Source organism: Geotrypetes seraphini, chromosome 3, assembly GCF_902459505.1.
Source record: "Geotrypetes seraphini chromosome 3, aGeoSer1.1, whole genome shotgun sequence".
NCBI classification, from domain to species: Eukaryota; Metazoa; Chordata; class Amphibia; order Gymnophiona; family Dermophiidae; genus Geotrypetes; species Geotrypetes seraphini.
In genome coordinates, this window is record NC_047086.1 from 246,913,435 (window position 1) to 246,934,437 (window position 21,003).

Below are 21,003 nucleotides of genomic sequence, written 5' to 3' on the forward strand. Positions count from 1 at the left end.
GACGGAAGTCGTTAGTAGCCTCAAGGCATCTCAAAAGGAGGCACCGCATCTCCAGAGACCGTGAAACACAGGTCTTAGACTTGGAACCCGACAGAACAAAAGTTGGTAGTCAAACTACCTGGTTGATGTGGACTGCTGACCCCATGTGCAGAAGAAAAGAAGACACGGTCCTCAAAACAACTGCAGACCCCGTGATGCAGAGAAAAGAATCCCTGCATGATATAGCCTGAAGCTCCGACAGACCCTGAGCATAAGCGACCGTAATGAAGAAAGTGGACTTGACGGCAACATCTCTCAGAGAAATCCCATCCAGGGGTTCATAAATCAGATGAGCCAATGAGTGGAGAACCAGATTCAGATTCCACGGAGGACATCTCCTGCAGCTTCCCCGCCCCCCTGCCCCCCCCCCCCCCGTAAGAAGCGTACAACATCTTGGGGAGACTCCAGAGAACTCCCGAGAGAAGAGGGACCCGAACATGACAGTCCCGCAATGAGGATCCGGAAGAAACTGCCAGCCCCTTCCTGAGGCCATCCCACAGGAAGGCCAGAACATGCTCCACTGACAGGCCAAATGATCCACGTGAACTCCTGCACACCAGGCAGAAAAGCACCTCTAGGCCTTCGCCCGGAGGCCGACCACGTCAAATTCCTGTCGCTGTGAAGAAACCTGGCAATGACAGCAGAAGAGAAGCCCCTAGCCCTCAAAGCTGCGCGTACAGCGTCAGGTAGCAAGACCAAGCTGTCCGGAACTTGAAGGGCTATCGGGCCCTTGGTAAGCAATCTCCGATGGCAAGGAAGATGCAGACCCCTCACTGAGCTCAACTGCACTAGGTCTACGTACCAAGGATGGCTGGACTAGTCCGGGGCCACTAGGAACACCGGACCTGCGTGAGATGCCACCCGGCCCAGACCGCGCCCTATCATAGGCCACGGGAAAAAGCCATACAGAAGTTCCCCATCCACCCATGGTTGAACTAGAGTACTGAGCCCTGCTCTGCTGACCTTCCGTCGGCGACTGAAGAACCTGTCCGCCTTCTGGTTCCCTGAGGATACTATCAGATCGAAGGCAGGGCGATCCCACCAACGAAACATGGCTTCAAACGCTAGCCTGGACATGGACCATTCTCCCGGGTCCAGAATCTGACAACTGAAGAAGTCTACCGGCACATCGTCCACCCCTGCCAAATGAGCCGAGGATAAAGCCATCAGATGCTTCTCTGCCTAGGCAACAAGCATCCAAGACTCTAGGCTCAGCAGAGGACTCCTCATGCCCCTGTGACAGTTGACATAGTCAACCGCCGTCGCAATGTCTGAGAATATACGGAGATTCCCTTGAAATCGCAGCAGGGCCAGACAGATCGTACGCATCTCCAGCCGACTGAACAACCATCTGCTCTCCAACAGAGGGGGAGTTGACCTGCAGCACGTGGGCAAGCCTGCGGTACCAAAGAAAATAAAAGACTAGGAATTGAGAAATAAATCACGAGCAGCAGAAAATTAGAAGTTCTCAGCAAGGCTGCAGAAACAAACTGAACTTCAAGAGGAGTGGCCACACAGGTGGTTGGTTTTATTTTTAAGTTCTAAAGCCAAGGCTGGAATGGATGCTAGTTCAGCCTCCAGAGGGATTGTACAAGAAATGTAATAATGAATACGAGCATTATAATACTTTGATACATCAAATTTGATTTCTTGGTACTTTCAGTAGGGTCCAGTTTTGGTACAGAAAGGAAATATGTGAGAAATATTTGCGGCATTCAAAAAGATATTTGGAGATGGACTGCTAATGAAATACTAAGTTAAGAGAAATACAACCATGTGGCTCCATTTGCTGTCCTCAATAAAATGGTAAGTTAAAAAAAAGCAGTTACTTACCGTAACAGGTATTATCCAGGGACAGCAGGTAGATATTCTCACATGTGGGTGACGTTAATCAAGGAGCCCCGGTATGTACAGCTTTAAAAGTGCATCAACACTTTAAGAACTTGAGAAAGTTTGTGAACTGCCCGCACTGCGCATGCACGAGTGCCTCCCCACCCGATGCCGCTCGCAGCTCCTCAGTTCTTTAAGCAAGCTAAGAAGCCAGCCAGGGGAGGTAAGTGGGTTGTGAGAATATCTGTCTATTGTCCCTTGGTAACATCTGTTACAGTAAGTAACTGTGCTTTATCCCAGGACAAGCAGGCAGCATATTCTCACATATGGGACTCCCTAGCTTATTAGAATGGGATGGAGGGAGAGTTGGCCATTAGGAAAATAGATTTTGCAATACTGCTGGCTGAATTGACCATCCTGTCTGGAATAAGATTGTAGGCAGTAGTGAGATGTGAATGTATGAACAGAGGACCAAGTAGCAGCTTTATAGATTTCATCAATAGGAGTGGAGCGAAGAAAAGCAACTGAAGCTGCTATAGCTCGGACTTTGTGGGCTGTAACATAACTCTCCAGTAATAGCCCAGCCTGAGCATAACAGAAGGAGATACAAGAGGCCAACCATGTGGAAAACGTTCTCTTGGATACTGGATGTCCCAACTTGTTAGGATCAAAGGAGACAAAAAGTTAAGGAGATGTTCTACGAGGTTGAGTTCTCTGCAAATAGTAGGCCATTGCTCGTTTGCAGTCCAGAGTGTGAAGAGCCGTTTCCCCAGGATGAGAGTGAGGTTTAGGAAAGAATACTGGAAGTACAATAGATTGATTAGGGTGAAATTTCATGACAACCTTTGGAAGAAACTTAGGATGGGTGTGAAGCACCACTTTGTCATGGTGGAACACTGTGAAAGGAGGATCCGCCACCAGTGCTTGAAGTTCACTGACTCGTTGAGCTGAAATAAGGGAGATGAGAAAGACCACTTTCCAAGTAAGGTACTTGAGATGAGCCACAGACATTGGTTCAAAAGGAGGCTTCATCAAAGTAGCAAGGACTAAATTGTGATCCCAAACTACTGGAGGTGGTTGGACATTGAAAAGTCCTTTCATTAATCTGGACACAAGAGGATCAACATTGAGAAATTTCTTATCAACTGGCTCGTGGAAAGCATTAATAGCACTGAGATGAACTCTAATTGAAGTGGTTTTGAGAACTGAATTGGATAGATGTAGAAGATAGTCCAATACTAAAGAGACAGAGGTAGATTTAGCCTCATGATGATGAAGAGCATATCATGTGGAAAACCATGTCCATTTTTGCTGGTAACACTGCTGCGTAGACGGTTTTCTGGATGCTTCCAAGATTAGTCTGACAGGCTGAGAAAGATGAAGATCAGCTGATGTTAGGCCAAGAGGTATCAAGCTTTCTGACTCTAAATTTGGCTCCATTGAGATCTTGGACCATGCATGGGTGGTGGTGGAATGGCGGTTGGCTCCTGTATTGGGATCGGCCTGCAGATGGAGATTCCCCAGCTATCTCTATAGAGGTAGCAGATTTCATGCTAATTTGTTAGGCCAATGGTGAACTTTCTGTGAGACGAATGGCACCCACTTTGATAATCCAACACTTACATGGGAAACAGCTAAGGCTGTACTTTGGGGAGAAATAATTTCTTATGTTAGTTTACAGTGTAAAGCACGTCAGTGGGAATTGTTACATTTGGAATGCTTGGTCTCTTCTTTGTGACAGCAATACAGTCACACTCATGCGCTATCTGATAAGGCTCAGTTGTTAGAGGCTCAATGCTCACTAAATGCCTTTTTACATCAGCAGACTAAGAAATCTATGGAACTTTACAAATTTATATATCACACATACAGCACAGGCAGCTCGGAGGAGGAACAGGTTATGAGCACCCACGGAAACCAGAAGATGAGCTTTCCAGTCTTTTGCACCGGCTGCAGTATGTATGAATACCTCCCCTCGGGGACTATGGCATACATTTGCAGCCGGTGCAGGGAGCTGGAAAGCCTGAAACAGCAAGTCTGACTGCTGGAGGGAACGGTGAAGGAACTAGAAGAACTTCTCATCAATAAAGAGGCAAATAGCACACAGGAGGGGTTGATTGTGGAGTCCAGCACTAGTGAGGTGATTGAAGAATTGGAGAGATACATCGAAGATGCTCACCAGCAGATTGTGGAGACCCCAGGGCTGGAGATCAGCGACCGATCAAACCTGGAGGGTGGAATAATTGAAGCAGAAAGGGGCACCAATCCAATCAACATAGACGATAGACCATCTGAGGATGTGAGGGTGATAGAAGATATGACTTACGACGAGGATGCGGACTTAAGACCCCCGAGGAACCTCCTACTAAAAAAGATGGGGATTATAGTCGGAGATTCTATAATAAGAAATGTAGACAGCCACATTGCGGGAGGAAGAGAGGATAGACTGGTCACCTGCCTGCCTGGAGCAAGAGTGAAGGATGTGGCCAGCAGGATCACCAGGATATTAGATGGAGCAGGAGGAAAGGATACTGCGGTGCTTATCCACGTGGGAACCAACGATGTTTGCGGACGGAAGTATGACAGGGAAGGAATGAAGGACCAGCTTCGCTCACTTGGAAGGCAGTTGAAGGTCAGGGAGGTGAAGGTGGCTTTCTCGGAAATCCTTCCGGTACCGAGAGCGGACGCCATGAGGCAGGATGAACTGAGAGCTGTGAACGCTTGGATGAGGCGTTGGTGCGAAGAGGAGGGTTTCGACTTCGTGCGAAACTGGACAACATTCTGGGGAAGAAGTAGGTTCTATAGAAAGGACGGACTACACCTCGCCAAGCAGGGAGCGAGGGTCCTGGCTGAGAACTTAAAGACATTCATTGAGAAGGCTTTAAACTAAAGATCAGGGGACAGCTGACAGTCGACAACCGGTCGATGGCCCGGACACCAGTTAATACTGAGGAGGCAACTTCAAGCAACCACACTGATATAGGGCAAGAACATGAGGATACTACAAGAGCCGAAGAAAAAGATCAAAGGGATACAAAAAAGGATGTGAGGACCATTAAATCCAGTAAAGTAGCACGAACAGAAATTAGATGTATGTACACGAATGCCAGAAGCTTAGGAAAAAAAATGGGAGAGCTGGAAGAATTAGTAAGAAGAAAACAACTGGATATCATAGGAATAACAGAAACATGGTGGAATGAAGAGAATGAATGGGACACGGCATTGAAAGGTTACAAACTATATAGAAGAGATGGGATTGGGCAAAAAGGGGGAGGTATTGCCCTGTATGTTCAAGAAGAAATAGAGTCTGTTAGAGTAGGAGAGACAGAAGCAAATGGCAAACTAGAATCACTCTGGATAAAGATTCCTGGACATAAAGAAGCAGACATACAAATTGGACTTTATTATCGACCCCCGGGACAGATGGAGGAAACAGACAATGAAATGATGGAGGAAATTAGTCGTAGAAATAAATCAGGAAATACAACGATCATGGGAGACTTCAACTTTCCAGGGATCAACTGGAAATTGGAAACGTCAAACTGCAGTAGAGAGTTAAAATTCCTTGAAAGGTTAGGTGATTGCTTCCTTGAACAAATGGTAGGAGAACCGACAAGAGGAAATGCAGTTCTAGACTTGGTCATAAATGGCATTGCTGGAAAGGCAGCAGACGTAAAGGTTACGGCCCCGCTAGGGACAAGTGATCACAATATGATCAATTTTACCATTGGCATCGGAAAGCGGAAACCAATCAAGACTGAAACCACGACCTTTAACTTCAAAAAAGGAAATTACGACAGCATGAGAACTATGGTTAGAAAACGGCTCAGGAAGGGCAGTGCAGACCCTCAAACAGTTGAACAAGCATGGTCTCTACTGAAAAACACCATCACAGAAGTACAGAATCTACACATTCCGAAGATATCCAAAGGAAGGCGAAAAAGGAACAAAGGAGAACCAGCTTGGTTATCCAAAGAGGTAAAAGATGCAGTGAAGGAGAAGAGGAACTCGTTCAAAAAATGGAAACGAGAAAAAACAACGGAAGTCTGGAACTGTCACAAAATCAACCCAAAAAGGTGCCATAAGGTGGTAAGAGACGCCAAAAAAGTCTATGAGGAGAAGATAGCGCAGGAAGCCAAAAACTTCAAGCCCTTTTTTAGATATATAAAAGGAAAGAAACCAGCAAGAGAGGCAGTGGGCCCTCTCGACGATCTAGGAGGGAAAGGGTCAATTAAGGAGGACAAACAGGTTGCCGATAGGTTGAATTCATTCTTTGCCTCAGTCTTCACAAATGAGGACATTTCAACAATGCCAGCCACAGGGAGGATATTCACCGGGGGCATAGAGGAAAGCCTCACAACAGTAAATGTGACGTTGGACATGATACACGTTCAGATTGACAAACTAAAAAGTGACAAATCCCCTGGACCGGATGGAATTCACCCGAGAGTATTAAAGGAACTTAAGGAGGAAATTGATGAACTATTGCAATACGTAGTGTCACAAACCCGAGCCCAATGCCGGCCTTGTGCCAGTTAAACCCCGGAGAAAACATCCCCTGAAACTGGTCCGGGCTAATCACTGAGTCCCTGATAGGCAGGAACAGGAAGCACAGGCTGTGTTCAGACCTGCTGCAGAACACAGCCTGGTGAAAACTGGTAGGGCCCCTTTAAATCCTCCATTTTGTGAGAAGCTGGCTAAACAGGGCAGAAGGCAGCCTCAGCTGAAGGAAGTTCAGCCCCTGAGTAGGGCTGGGCGTGGTACAGCAGCTTTGCACCATTTGGAGAGCTGGCTGACCAGGAGGAAGGGAGACAGAGGAGAAGCTCTCAGGTGGAAGGAGCTCCAAGTCCCCCAGAGCCAAACGATATTGAGATGCTGGACTCTGAACCAGAAGGAACAACCCTGGTAAACCCAGATTATGAAGCAATGGATTGCAGTGCTTTACCAGAGGTGGGATTGATTGAAGAAATGGATATTAATTAGTTTGAGTTGCTTTCTGAGTTTATATTTTTTTGAATGTTTCCATTTCTGCTGGGCAAAAAGGATTTTCCTTGAGCATACTAGCTAAAGGGATATATGCTAGCAAAGTGTTTGCTTTGATGGGAAGTTTTTTTTTCTTTTGCCAAGATGGCTGCTGTGAAAAGAACTTCAGCAATTTCTTTTCATAAGGAGTGAATATCCTAAAAGCTGGGACAGGATTTACCCAGTACCTTAGTGAAGGGTTTGCAGGTTACTTTGCTATTGGTAACAAGGAGCCCCTTTGACAAATCCGCCAGCCTGCTGCCACTACTTTTGAAAGGGCAGCGCTGCACATTGCAGTGTACCATAGTTTGTTTGTCAATTAACAAGTAAGACTCTGGGAGAGTCGAGGACTGCCGGAGACTCTGTGATACCTGGGACATTGATGAAAGAACTTTGGGAATATTATCCAGACCAGGCTGGTAATTACAATATATTTTGTTTCCATGATTATGACCAAGACCTTTTGAGTACATTTTCTTTTGATGCATTTTTGCTTGGACCTGTTCAGTTGAACAATAAATTTAATTTCTTTATTTCATTACTTACCTGTGTGAGGCCATTCTGTTTTATTTACATAGGATAAGTTTATTCACAACAGGGACTTCCTCCCTCTTGGGGAAGCACGCTGGGGAGAATATTTTAAGCGTGGGCCGGTTACCGCAAGCCTCGAAGGCCGGCCACGCTACAATAGCTAATATGTCGATTAGAACTGGGCAAATACCAGAAGACTGGAGGATAGCAAATGTCATCCCAATTTTCAAAAAAGGATCAAGAGGGGATCCAGGAAACTACCGACCAGTGAGCCTCACATTGGTTCCAGGGAAGATAATTGAAACACTAATTAAAGAAAACATTGTACAACACTTGGAGGATCACAATCTATTAAGGGCAAGTCAGCATGGCTTCAGGAAAGGGAAGTCATGTTTGACAAATTTACTGCAATTCTTTGAGAAAGTGAACAAACAAATAGATAGTGGAGATCCAGTGGATATAATTTACTTGGACTTTCAGAAAGCGTTTGACAAGGTCCCACATGCGAGGCTTATGAAGAAACTACTAAGCCATGGAATAGGAGGAGAAGTGCACAGATGGATCGGCAAATGGCTAGAAAACAGAAGGCAGAGGGTTAGCATAAATGGGAAATTCTCGGACTGGGAGAAAGTAACTAGTGGCGTGCTCCAGGGCTCAGTTCTTGGACCTATCTTGTTCAATATTTTTATAAACGACCTTGAGGAGGAAACAACATGCATTATAATAAAGTTTGCTGATGATACAATACTATGTCGGGCGGTTGGCACTCAAAGGGACTGCGAGGACCTCCAGAAAGATCTGAACCAGCTGGAAAAGTGGGCAACAAAGTAGCAGATGAACTTTAACATAAACAAATGCAAGGTGATGCATCTAGGAAAGAAAAACAAAGAACATGAGTATAAGATGTTGGGAGTGAAGTTAGCAAAATGCAAACAAGAAAGGGATTTGGGGGTACTGATTGACAGTACCCTAAAGCCATCGGTTCAATGTGCGGCGGCGGCAAAGAAAGCAAACAGGATGTTGGGCATAATTAAGAAGGGGATTACGAGTAGATCGCAAGAGGTCATAATGCTACTATATAGAACAATGGTCAGACCGCACTTAGAATACTGTGTCCAACACTGGTCTCCATACCTTAAGAAGGATATAACTCTGCTGGAGAGAGTGCAGAGGCGAGCCACGAAACTTGTCAAAGGGATGGAGCATTTGAGCTACAAAGATCGACTCAGGAAACTGGGACTGTTTACACTCGAGAAGAGAAGACTGAGAGGGGATTTGATAGAGACTTTTAAAATATTAAAAGGATCTGATAAAATAGACCAAGAAGCAGCATTACTAACATTTTCAAATGTGACATGGACTAGAGGTCATAGCCTGAAACTGAGTGGCAGCAGGTTCAGGACAAATGTCAGGAAGTTCTGTTTCACACAGCGCATGGTGGGTGCTTGGAATGCACTCCCGGAGGAGGTTGTGGTGGAGACTACTGTACTGGGATTCAAGCGCAAGTTGGATGCATACCTTCTTGCATATCATATTGAGGGATATGGTAAATCCGGGTCTCCAAAAAGGAGTACTTAAATGGGCCGCTGCGTGTGCGGATCGCCGGACTAGATGGACCTCGGTCTGATCCGGTGAAGGCGTTTCTTATGTTCACCTTTTTCGTTTTGCTAATAGAGGCAGCAAACTCTTTGCTAAATTGATGAAGCAACAGCAGGGAAGTACCTGTCAGGGCTGGATTAACGGGTAGGCTTAGTAGGCATGTGCCTAGGGCCGAAGTTGTTAGGGGGCTCCGCTGAAGAAACAGAGGACTCAGGTTTTGGTTTGTTTTTTTTTCTTTTGACAACGCGGGTGGGTGGGGCCTTTCCCCCCCCCCCCCCCCCCGCCTGAGAAAGATCAGCAGTACTGGGCCCTCCCTGGAAAAGATCGGCAGCGCCAGCCCCACCCCGGGAAAGATAGGCAGCACCAGCCCTGCCCCCCCCTGGCATCAGCGGCAAGTTCCAGAAACCGTTATTGCAAGCGGTGCTCAGCCAATAGCTTCCCCTTTGATGCAGCTTCCTGTTTACACCTGGGTGATTCGTCAGAAGGCAGCCTTGGCCAAGCAGCAATAGCACCGCTTGCAGTTTTCAAGAGAACGGTTGTTGCTGTCACGCTGCCAATCGATGCCAGATGGATCCGTTTTTTTAACAACAACGACAAAAAACCATCAGAAAGAAGTGAGTACTAGTACTAATGGTTTTTTTTTCATTAATGTCTGCAACCTTGAGGGTGGGGGGTGGGGGGGTGGGAGGTGGAAGAGTTTGACAAACGATGATGATAATCAGCAAAATGACTGGTTTGGGTGGGGGAGGGGATGCAAACAGGGCAATTACCCTCAGTTCCCATGCTAGAAGGGACGGGACCCACCCCCCAGCCTACCTGAAGCCGAAGAAGATACAGCATGCTGTTGAGCCTGGGCTGGGACTGGGAGAGAGGGTCCCACCCAAATTTCTGCCCTAAGCTCTAAAATATCACCAGCACTATCGGTTCGCCCTACCTAGGAACATCCCCTGTCCTGAATAAGAGAAGGCTAGGAGTAGGACTTCATTAATGTCCTGGGTTTTAAGGGCTACCTACAGCCATAGGGGTGGAGAGACACTAATTGTCATAAATTGTCTAGCTCTTAGCTTTCCGGCTTTTTTATTTTTGTGTGGTTTTTGGTAAAATGATGCATGAATATCTTTTTGCATTTTGAACAATTAGTGATAAATAAGGCAGGCAGGGTAGTAAAATGAGAAGCAGCTCTTGGGCTTGCTGCAGTTTCACTATTGTATCATGATCCCAGAGAGTGAATTGTGTCATTTGTTGTGATTAAAAACTTCTAGCAATGAAGCCTTTCCATAGCTCAGCTTTGTCTTGGAAATTGTGAAACTTATACAGATCTGTCTTTGAAGTTAAGAAATATTCTAGCAATCACTGAACCATGCGAAGGTGAGGGGAAGGGAGGAAGATGGGCCTGGGGTGGAGCCGGGAGAGCTGTTTGGGCCTTGGTCTGGCACTGAGAGTACCAAAGCCAAGTAAGTGGGGGTCTGATTTGTGGTTTGAACCATGCAGGACACCTATAACTGGAGGGGAGGGGGGTGGGGCTACCATTTGCATAATAGTTTCTTAGACTTTACCAGTCATCTTTACTCCCAATCTAAGGCTAGGTATCATGTATTTACTGATCGGAAGTGAAGTGGATGGCAAGTTGGTCAGAGCCTACCTACCTGAGAAATCCCAGTTAGGACTTAAACTCAAGTTAGGGGCACAGTGTGTTTGCACCTGTAGGGCTGTGCAATTCAACGAAGCAGTTAGACTGAGAGAGACGGTGGCACTGGCAGTCAGGCATATCAGATAATGGAAGTGGGGAGAACTTAAGGGAGAGAGAGAGACGGGGGCAGCTGGGCAGGGCAGATGATGGAAATGGGGAGAACTTGTGCCATCAGCGTCGGGCGTATATGGGAAAGCAGCAGCAGAGTTGAGGAGGTGAGGGGCCCTCACCTCCTCAGCACTGCTGCTGCTTTCCCACATGATTGATGGGGGGCATATGCTGGATGGGGGGGGGAAGAAGATAGAGTTAGTGAGATAGTGGAGGGGGAAGGAAAGGGGTGGCAAGCTGTCAGTAGACACAGTGAAAAGAGGGAAACTTTAATTTAGAAGGAGGCAGAAAATAGAGAAGGAAGACCATAGAAGGAAAGGGAAGAGAGAGGAGAGAGAAATGGCAAAGAACAGGGAAAGAGACAGATATTAGATCTGAGTGGAGGAAATGAGAAGAGAGAGATGCTAAAAACCACAGGAGGAAGAGCAGGAAAGATGGAAGGAGAGAGATGCCAGACCATGAGGGAAACAGAGGGAAGATGATGGATTCCAGACCAAACAGGTAAATAAATGGGACGGGGCATGGGAGGGGCAGGGGACCCAGTGTACTTGTGTGACTAGGGGCCCTTGAAGAATTAATCCTGCCCTGGTACCCTTATTGACATGTTGCTGGATGAGAGGAATAGTGTTGTGAACTCAGATACTGACATTAATAAGGTTCTCAGTTCTTTCAATGAGAAATTATATTCCTGACCTCGTGACCCTTTGTTGGCTGGTGAGATGTATCTTTTGGGTCATACTCTCCCTGCTCTTTCAGTTTCATCCAGAGTAAAACTGATGCCCCCTTTTCAACTGAGGAGATTGAATGGGCCATTCAAAACTAGTGCCTTGGGAAAGTCACTGGGTCTTGATGGGCTGAGAAGTGAATTTTATAAGATCTTGTGTGTCGAGGTAGCCCCTCTTTTGGCTACTGTGTTTAATGAAGCTGTAGAGGCTGATAGACTCTCTAGAAAAGGGATGCAGGTCAGAGGCTGAGAATTACAGACCGGTAAGCCTCACTTCAATAGTGTGTAAACTAATGGAGACAATGATCAAAAACAGATTAGACACGTTTCTGGACGAGGAAAAATTAAGGGACCCCCACCAACATGGTTTTACGAAAGGAAGGTCTTGTCAATCCAACCAGATAAGCTTTTTTGACTGGGTAATAAAAAAGCTGGACGGGGGGGAGGCCCTTGACATCGTGTACTTGGTCCACAGTAAAGCTTTTGATAGTGTTCCACACCGCAGGTTATTGAACAAGATGAACGCGATGGGACTAGGAGGAACGCTGACTGCATGGGTAGAAGACTGGCTTAGCGGCAGACTTCAAAGGGTGATGGTAAACAGTACTCTCTCAACAACGTCAAAAGTGATCAGTGGAGTGCCGCAGGGCTCGGTCTTGGGCCCAGTGCTATTTAATATCTTTGTAAGGGATCTGACTCAAGGACTTTGAGGCAAAATTGCATTATTTGCCGACGATGCTAAACTGTGCAACGTTGTGGGCAGGGCAACAGAACCTAACAGCGCAACCGCGCAAAACACTATGGAACAAGACCTAGTTTTGCTAGAACAATGGTACAGTACTTGGCAACTAAGCTTTAATGCCAAAAAATGTAAGGTGATACATCTTGACAGCGGGAATCCTTGCACTACATACACCCTAAATGGAGAAAACTTAACAAAAACTGAAGTAGAAAGGGACTTGGGAGTAATCATCCGTGAAGACATGAAGGCTGCAAATCAGGTGGAGTAAGCCTCAGCAAAGGCTAGACAAATGCTTGGCTGCATCAGAAGAAGCTTTATCAGCCGAAAGCCCGAAGTTATAATGCCATTGTACATATCCATGGTGAGACTGCCCCTGGAGTACTGCGTCCAGTTTTGGAGGCCACATTACCAAAAGGATGTGAAGAGAACTGAGTCAGTTCAGAGAATGGCCACAAGGATGGTCTCAGGACTTAAAGATCTTTCATATGAAGATCGTCTGAGCAGTCTGCACTTATACTTGCTCGAGGAGCGCAGAGAAAGGGGAGACATGATAGAAACTTTCAAGTACATAACAGGCCGCATCGAGAAGGAGGATGAAATCTTTACACTTATGGGTCCAACAGTGACAAGAGGACATCTGCTAAAACTTAGGGGAGGAAGATTTCATGGGGACACCAGGAAATACTTCTTTACCGAGAGGTGACTGATAGATGGAATGGTCTTCCAAGTCAGGTAGTTGAGGCTAGTAGCACGCTCGACTTCAAGAGACGATGGGCATACATGTGGGGTTGTTACAGAGGTATGATAGAGGATAGTTTCTCTAGGATGGAAGGGATCATGATTGGGCAGACTTGTTGGGCCGTTGGCCCTTTTCTGCCGTCATATTCTGTGTTTCTATGTTTAGAATAGACATGGGCTGGAATCCAATTGGGTTTTCAGGATTTCCCCAATGAATATGCATGAGATCTATTTGCATGCACTGCTTTCAATGCATATTCATTGGGGAAATCCTGAAAACCCGATTGGATTCCGGCCCTCGAGGACCTGAGTTGCCCATGTCTGCTCTAGACACTTAAATGTAGCACAAATTATTGTCTTGTTGAAGCTGGGCAAAGAGCCGAATAAGCCTGAATCATTTAGGCTGATTTTGCTGTTAAATTTTGAGGCAAAACTTTTTGCAAAGGTCTTGGGCAATCGCTTGGCCACAGAACTTTCTGGTCTTATTTTAGATCAGCAAGTTGGCTTTGTGAATGGCCAAATTTTGGCAGCTCTGGAGAGGATGGCTCAGGACCAGCTACCTTCTCTGGTAGTCAGTTTTGACATCGAGAAGGCCCTTGACCAGATAGATTGGGGTTTCTTATTTGAAGGACATTTAGACTGGGACCATGGTTCAATCAAGCAATTGGTACCCTTTACAAGGATCCACAGGCGCAAGTGTGGGCGAACGATGTTCTTTCAGATTTATTCCCAATTTGCAGAGGTACATTGCCCTTGTTATTTATACTGACCTTGGATCTTCTTATTAGAGAAATCCAAGACAATCAGGAGATACAGGGGATGATAGTAGGAGCCTATCATTTTAAAGTTGCGGCCTTCACGGATGATATATTGGTTTATTTGACTGAGCCCAAGGTCTCTTTGCCTATCCTCTTGGATAGCTTTCGGAAGTATGCATATTTATCGGGATTCCAGCTCAACTATGTGAATTTGGAGGCCCTGGCATTTCCAGAATCCCTGCGTGAAGACTGGGGACCCACGTTCCAGCTGCAATGGGCACAAAATTATTTTCAGTATCTAGGCATCCAGCTGCCTGTTGATGTTAAATTTCTATATACAGGTAGATTGAATATAGATAAATTGCTGGCTGAGACTCAGATACTCCTGAGATGCTGGAGGAATCTTTCTTTCTCATTGATGAGGCACATACACCTTTTTTGTATGCTTATTTTTCCTAAATGGCTCTGTCTTTTCCAGACGCTGCCGCTATTTATGCTTAAAAAGGATATCGAGCTTCTCCGTAGGCTAGTTCTTTCCTTTTGTTGGGGGAGGAGAGGAAAAGCAAGATGAAGGGTGTATTTTTGCAGGGTCCCTGGTCTACTGGGGGATTGGGACTCCCTAATGTTCAATTTTACAATCTTGCCTCTCTGCTTCAACATTTGAGAGACTGGCTTTTGGATAGCTCGCAGTTTATAGATGTAGTTTTAGAAAAGGATTATTTCTTTCCCTGGAATTTGATATATCTTTTGCACTGAAAAGGTACAGTTCTGTCAGGCCCAGGGGCAGGTAGCTGTTTGGTCTGGCCACTCTGATGCGCTTGGAGATCATTATTATCTTTCTGGGGCCAATCTCCTTATAGTACAGCTTTTTTTGCCACTAGTAGTTAACGCGGACTTCAGGCCTGGATAGGACAATGCAATGTTTAAACACTGGGCTAGGAAAGAGCTCTGCTGCTTGGGACAGTTCCTTACAGCAGAGGGTACTATCTGTCCTTTTCCGGCTCTCCAGGCATCCAAATGTTTCAAGTGTAACAGGTCAGACAATTCCCTAACACATAGTCTATGGTCCTGTCCAAAGATCAGTGCTTTTTGGCTAGAAGTATGTTTGGAATGTATCTCCAATTCCTAGTAGGCTATGCCCTCCCATATCATTTTGAGGGGATTATTTTCCTTGCTAAGGCTTATCTGCAGGGACACTCTGCTGGAGATAATTTGCTCCTTAGTAAAGGTTATATTCTAGGGAAGAAATGCATTCTAAATCATTGTTTACAAGCCTCCCCACCCACTATTTGGTATTGGAGAAATAAATTTCACCTTTTTATGGTCTGGGAATCTGTGTCGGCTCATTTCTCTAAAGGCCGGAGTAAGGTCTTTCTGTCTATTTGGTCTTCTTATCCAGATATTCTATCGCCCATTGTACAGAGTTAAATTGTAAATTGATTACAGAAACCAGCGATACCTTTGTTGCCTATTGTTTGCCGTTGAGAGGGTTATCTGGGAAGGGGGAGGAAGAAGTGAACTTGCTGTAGGATAGTTTCTTCTTGGTCGAGTCTGGGTTATAAGAACCAAAACCTGGATTCATGCTGTTTTACCTGTGTTGTATTTCATAGGATTTTAGTGTCTATGTTACTGTGAAAATTCTGTACCAGTGTATATGTGCTTGATTTGTTTTCTTGAATAAATCGGTTTAAAAAAAAAAAAAAAGTAGAATATCAAGGAACACAGTGAAAGCGACCTAAGGTGCTAAGGGGAAGATTCTCAAAACTTAATGGTAAAATCCGACGGGTTGCTATCGAGGTCACTATTGTAAAGATTTCAAAAAGGTGAGTCATTCCCGATGCTGCATGCAAATGAGATTCGCAGATATTCACGTAGGCTCGTTAAATTTACATGAGATGAGTCACTGGTTGTAGTGATCAGCACAAGTGCAGAACACACCCGCATACTAAAAAAACAACAACTGGGAGGGGACAGTATCCCACGATGCACCGGGAAGGGGGTGCCTAAGTCCACGATTGACCTGGATGCCTAAGGCCCGTCCTATGGTTGGGGCCTTAGGCACCTAGGTCAATCAAGGCCTTAAGCCCCTCCCTGGTGTATCCCAAGATGCACTGAGATGCTTATGGCTGCTGCAGCTTGACTTTTGGATCCCGCAGCGGCATAGATAGGCGGCTGAAATGTATGCCAGGGTTTTACCGGCCTACATTTCAGCTGCCTATCTTGCTGTGAATCGCAGCTAGGTAGCTGCTCTAGCCCACCTAACACCACTTCTGGCATTGGCCACACCTACTTTGTCATACCACGGCCTAAAACAACTACCTAGCCGCGATGCTAGCTACCTTTTATTTAGGCATTGGTAGATGCTTCAACACTGCCATTTTTTTCTGTTTCTGATGGCATTTTTCAACTAACTTAGGCATCGGCAAGGTGCTATCAACGCCTAAGTTTAGGCACTGGTTATAGAATTTCTCTGCCAGTGGTGTGAATATCACCACTAACAAGTTAAGGTTCATCCCAGATTCCACCAAAACACCTGTGGACCGCTTCAACACAAACCGGACAGTGCAGGTATAGTAAGTGCTGATATTCAGCAGCACTGTCCAGTTAAGTGCTCTTCAATATCACTGGTTAAGTGGCCACAAGTGTTTTAACTGAGCAAGAACCTTTCCTGCCTGGTTAAATCACATTGGGTGGTTAGTAAATAATGCTACCTGAAAATACTAGTTAAAAAAGGTTTATAAAATATTACCTGAAAACCACAAACCAATTATTTGCTGGTTGTTCAATATATGTAACTGTATAATCGTTAAATGAAATTCTGGTGATTTCGTCTTCAAAGCTGGGATATATTTGACATATCTTTGAATTGTATTGAAACATATGCCTGGGAAACAAAAAGATCAAAAAGATATGTAGATTAAAATCAGACATCATACTTCACTATGATAAAGACGCATACTTAGAACATAAGAATAGCAATAATGGGTCAGACAAATACTTCATCTAGCCCAGTATCCTTTTTTCAACAGTGGCCAATACAGGTCACAAGTACCTGGCAGAAACTGTATCCTCTGGAAACAAGTTCCAAAGCGTAACTATTCGCTGAGTGAAAAAATTGTCCTCTACTTGTTTTAAAGGTATTTCCATATAACTTCCATATGCAGTCCCCAGTCTTTGTAATTTTTGAAAGAGCAAAAAATCAATTCACTCTTACCCGTTCTACAACACTCAGGATTTTGCAACCTCAATCATATCTCTACCCCCCCCTCCCCCCGCCGTTTCTTTTCTGAAGAGCCCTAACCTCTTTAGCCTTTCTTCAAAGGGGAAGGAACTCTTCTCATATATCATTTTGCTTATGCTTTTTGAACCTTTTCTAATTCTGTTGCATCTTTTTTGAGATATATATATATATACTAGTATTTTAGCCCATTACATTAACGGGTGCTAGAATATATGTCTGTGTGTCTTTATTTCTGTCTCTCTCTCCCTCCCGCTGTCTGTCTCTCTCCCTGGCCCCTTTTGTCTGTCTGTCTTTCTGTGTCTCTCCCTGTCCCTGTGTCTTTCTTCTTTTCTTTCTATCTATCTGTCTCTCTCCCTGCCTCCTATGCAGCAGCATTTCTCTCCCACCACTTCCCTGTGCAGCAGCCACAGCAGCATTCCCTCCCCCTCCATTTCCCTCCCCCCACACCACTTCCCTGTGCAGCAGCAGCATTTCCCCTATCCCCCCTTTCCCTTCCCGCGGTCTAGCCGGCTCCCTTAGTCCCTTCCCCCCCTTCCCTTCCCGTGGTCCCGACAAACCTTCTGATTCCAGCAGCGTCTGCAGCACTCTACACACGCTGCTTCAGGACCTTCTATTGCCTAGCTAATATTAGTTTTAAGAGTATGCATATTTATCTCATGAATATTCTTTATGGACATTCTGAAAGGCCGACTGCCTATGACAGTGTTCTTTATTGCAAGGCCCATGAGCAATGGCAGCTCCTATTAACTCCCCCCCGACCCGTCCCTGATACCCCTGGACTCCCCATCACTTCTAATGGCAGGAATAATGCCCATTTGCTCTTGCTCCCAGTACTGCATCTTTTAAAATGGCAGTGCCTGATCCCTAGAGGTGTGTTCTGATATACCACTAGGGGTTCAGTCTGCTGAATAAGGCAATGTTTCAGCAATAAAGGGAAAGGGATTTGATATACCATCTTTCTAATAAAGCTAAGCAAGGAGTACATACCCCAAAAAATTAGTACATGGCTTATTATTGGCATGAACAAACATTGAGGGCTCCCATCGCCTCCTTTTAAGCAGGTGGTATTTTTTCGGCTAGCGCGCACTAATCCTGTGCGTGCGCTAAAAATGCTAGCGCATCTTTGTAAAAGGAGCCCTGACTTTAGATCAAAAATATGGCTTGGAGGGCCATTTTTGATAGGATATCTAAGTCCAAATTTGGATGTTTCCTGTAAGATGTCCAAATTCAGAAGCGGAGAAATAGACATTTTCAAAACTGCCATTTTCGAAACCGCTAGATGTCCAATTTTATTTTTTAAATCATATATTTAGATATCTTGGCCAACAGGACTTCCAACCTTAGTATGCCTAATTTTATTTGCCATTTTCAATCTAAAAACATCCACCTTCAAAATGTCCTAATCCAGACCATATAGACATGGGAGAAGCCAGCATTGTAATGGACTGGCCACACAGAAATACCAACACAACAGTAAGGCAACTTAGAAGGCACTGTTAACTTCACATAAAGGTGTACATCTCACAAGAACCCCATCTAATGAATGGTAAGCCCTCCAAAACTCCCCCAAAACCTACAATGCCCTCCTGTCTAACACCCCAATAGCCCTTATGGTTTCAGGTTGAACCTATATGGCAGTATAGTAGGGTTTTGGTGCTCACACTTTTCACCATAAATGTACTGGGTATAGTGGCTTATGGGCCTGGCTCCTCCTCTCTAAGGCTCACTACACCACCCACCAGGCTACTTAAGAAACCTGTGTGCTGCTATACTAGGTTTTCCCATACCAGGTGTTGCTGTTCTAGAGATAAGTATGTACTGTTTCATTCATATTTTTGGAGGGGTGGGGAGAGAGTCAGTGAGCACTGAGTGTGTGTGGGGAGGATCATTATTTAATCCCTCCAGTGGTCATATGTTCAGTTTGGGTACCTTTTTGGCATTTTTATGCTATTAAAATGGGTCTAGCTCAGGTGTCAGGAACCTATGGCTTGCGAGCCAGATGTGGCTCTTTTGATGGCTGCAGGGGTAAGCAGAGGAGTGTGCTTCCTGCCTCCTCTTCCACTTCTTTGACTCAGCAAGCGGCAATTACATCCTATGCCGTTCCAGTTGGAGTGGGCGCATCCGCTGACCGAGGAGGGCAGACCTCGGTCTTGGAAGGCGACGTTTCGCTTAGCCCATTCGGGCCTGGAGCTCCTCCGCGTCCCGGGATGATGTCGGGGACGCCCTCAGATGCACAGGAAGCGCCGGAATTGATGTCTCCGGCGGCGCTGCAGGTCTCACCCCTGACCCCGGATGGGAACCATAGCTTGCTGACTCTTTCACAGTCAGCATTGGAAGTTGGAGAACCTGAATGTCAGCATGAAGCGGGAAAGGTGGAGATGGAACTCTTGGTGGAGCTCCCCGGAATAGCTATCCCTGCTCCCCTGATTAAACCAGCGGTGATAGACATGGAAGCATTATGGAGCGCTTTGGAGACTTTACACAAGGTATGCTCCCAGTTTGTTGTTTCCACATAAAATTCTAACATTAAATTTAAAACTTTTGAAGAGAAACTCCAGCAACAGTCTCAAAGAATGGACAAATTGGAGAAATCTGTGGCAGATTGGAAGATTACTACTAATTTACAGCTTAAGGAAAAAGCTTTACTTACTAGGAAAATTGAAAATTTGGAGAACGCTAATAGGAATTTGAACTTGAGACTTTTAAATTTTCCTGTTTCCAAGTTTCAGTCTCCTAGGGATTTATTTCAGTCCTTTTTAAACATAGTTTTGAAATTTCCAGAAAATAATATGCCACCATTACAAAAGATATATTACTTAAATTTACCAAAGGAGGATAAAGATAGAGGGAATGCATTACCAGGAGAATTGGATCTCACTGGTATGCTGGAGACATCTCAAGAAGAAACAGTGACTAGAGCTACTTTATTGGTAACTTTTGTCTTTCTTCAAGATAAAGAAGCAATTCTTCGTCTATTCTATAGGACTGATAAGGTGGAATTTCACGGATTCAAAATTTCTATATATTTCCAGATGCAAGAAGTTTTTGGCCTGTCATCAGTCTGTTTTGAGTTTGGGGGCAACCTTTCAATTACGTTTTCCCTGTAAATGTTGCATTATATATCAGAGTAATAGATATATTTTTTATGAACCTGATCAATTGCAGTTTTTCCTTGAAGGTAAAGTAACCACAAGAATTCCAGAGACCTCCATGGAATCAGCCAAGCAGGCCATTAGTTAAATAACTCCAACTGCACTCTGCTATTTGATTTAGTTTAGTATTATTTCCTGGAATCCAACTACCCTTGGAAGTGATTGATTCCTTCTCTCCTTAAATTGTGGACTTTAGTCATAGTCACTGTGTGTTATTATTTTATAATTGGTACTTGTTTTCCTTATTTGATTGTTATATTTCCTTTCAAGTATTGATTTATTTGTTAATTTGTTAAAACATAAATAATAATTAAAAAAAAGGAACTGCGGCTGGAAGGCGGAAGTGCGCTAAGCATAGCCATTTTTTACATAGCCGGTTAAGCTGATATAGTGACCAAAAATAGACCTATTTATTCAGGTCTATCTGGCCACTAAACTTAGCATGACAGCCATGTCTGGGCTAGCCGGTAAGTGCTAATATTCAGTGACCATCTTGCACTCAATATTAGCGCTTAGCTGGCTATTTAACTGACTAGGAGCCATTCCTGGCTAGTTAAATAGAACTCAGTAATGAGTGCGATAGCTTTAGCATATTCATTTACATCTCATGCTTCTCAACTGTATTTGCCTAGTAATTAAGGGAGACATTTTTACATAGCTGTATGCTTTTAAATCAAGGACTGTGCAGTAATTTTTAAAATGAATGTATGCACATGCTATTTATCAGAATATACAGTCTGTGGTATGCAGCCTATGCCTGCTAGATCTGTATCCTAGAGCAGTGCACAGTTCAAGAGCAGACACTCCACAAACAGCTTCATTTATACCC

At 44.8% G+C, this 21,003-nt stretch overlaps 1 protein-coding gene across 4 annotated transcripts in view; it reads right to left on the minus strand.

Moving 5' to 3' along the window:
• The window catches only part of ADGB (androglobin), a 633,675-nt gene that overhangs the window by 129,301 nt on the left and 483,371 nt on the right, over positions 1 to 21,003 (minus strand). For all 4 annotated transcript variants that reach the window (XM_033939743.1, XM_033939744.1, XM_033939742.1 and 1 more), the window contains one exon: positions 16,531 to 16,665. In XM_033939743.1, the coding sequence (XP_033795634.1) occupies positions 16,531 to 16,665 (135 nt within the window). The remainder of the gene's footprint in view (positions 1 to 16,530; positions 16,666 to 21,003) is intronic.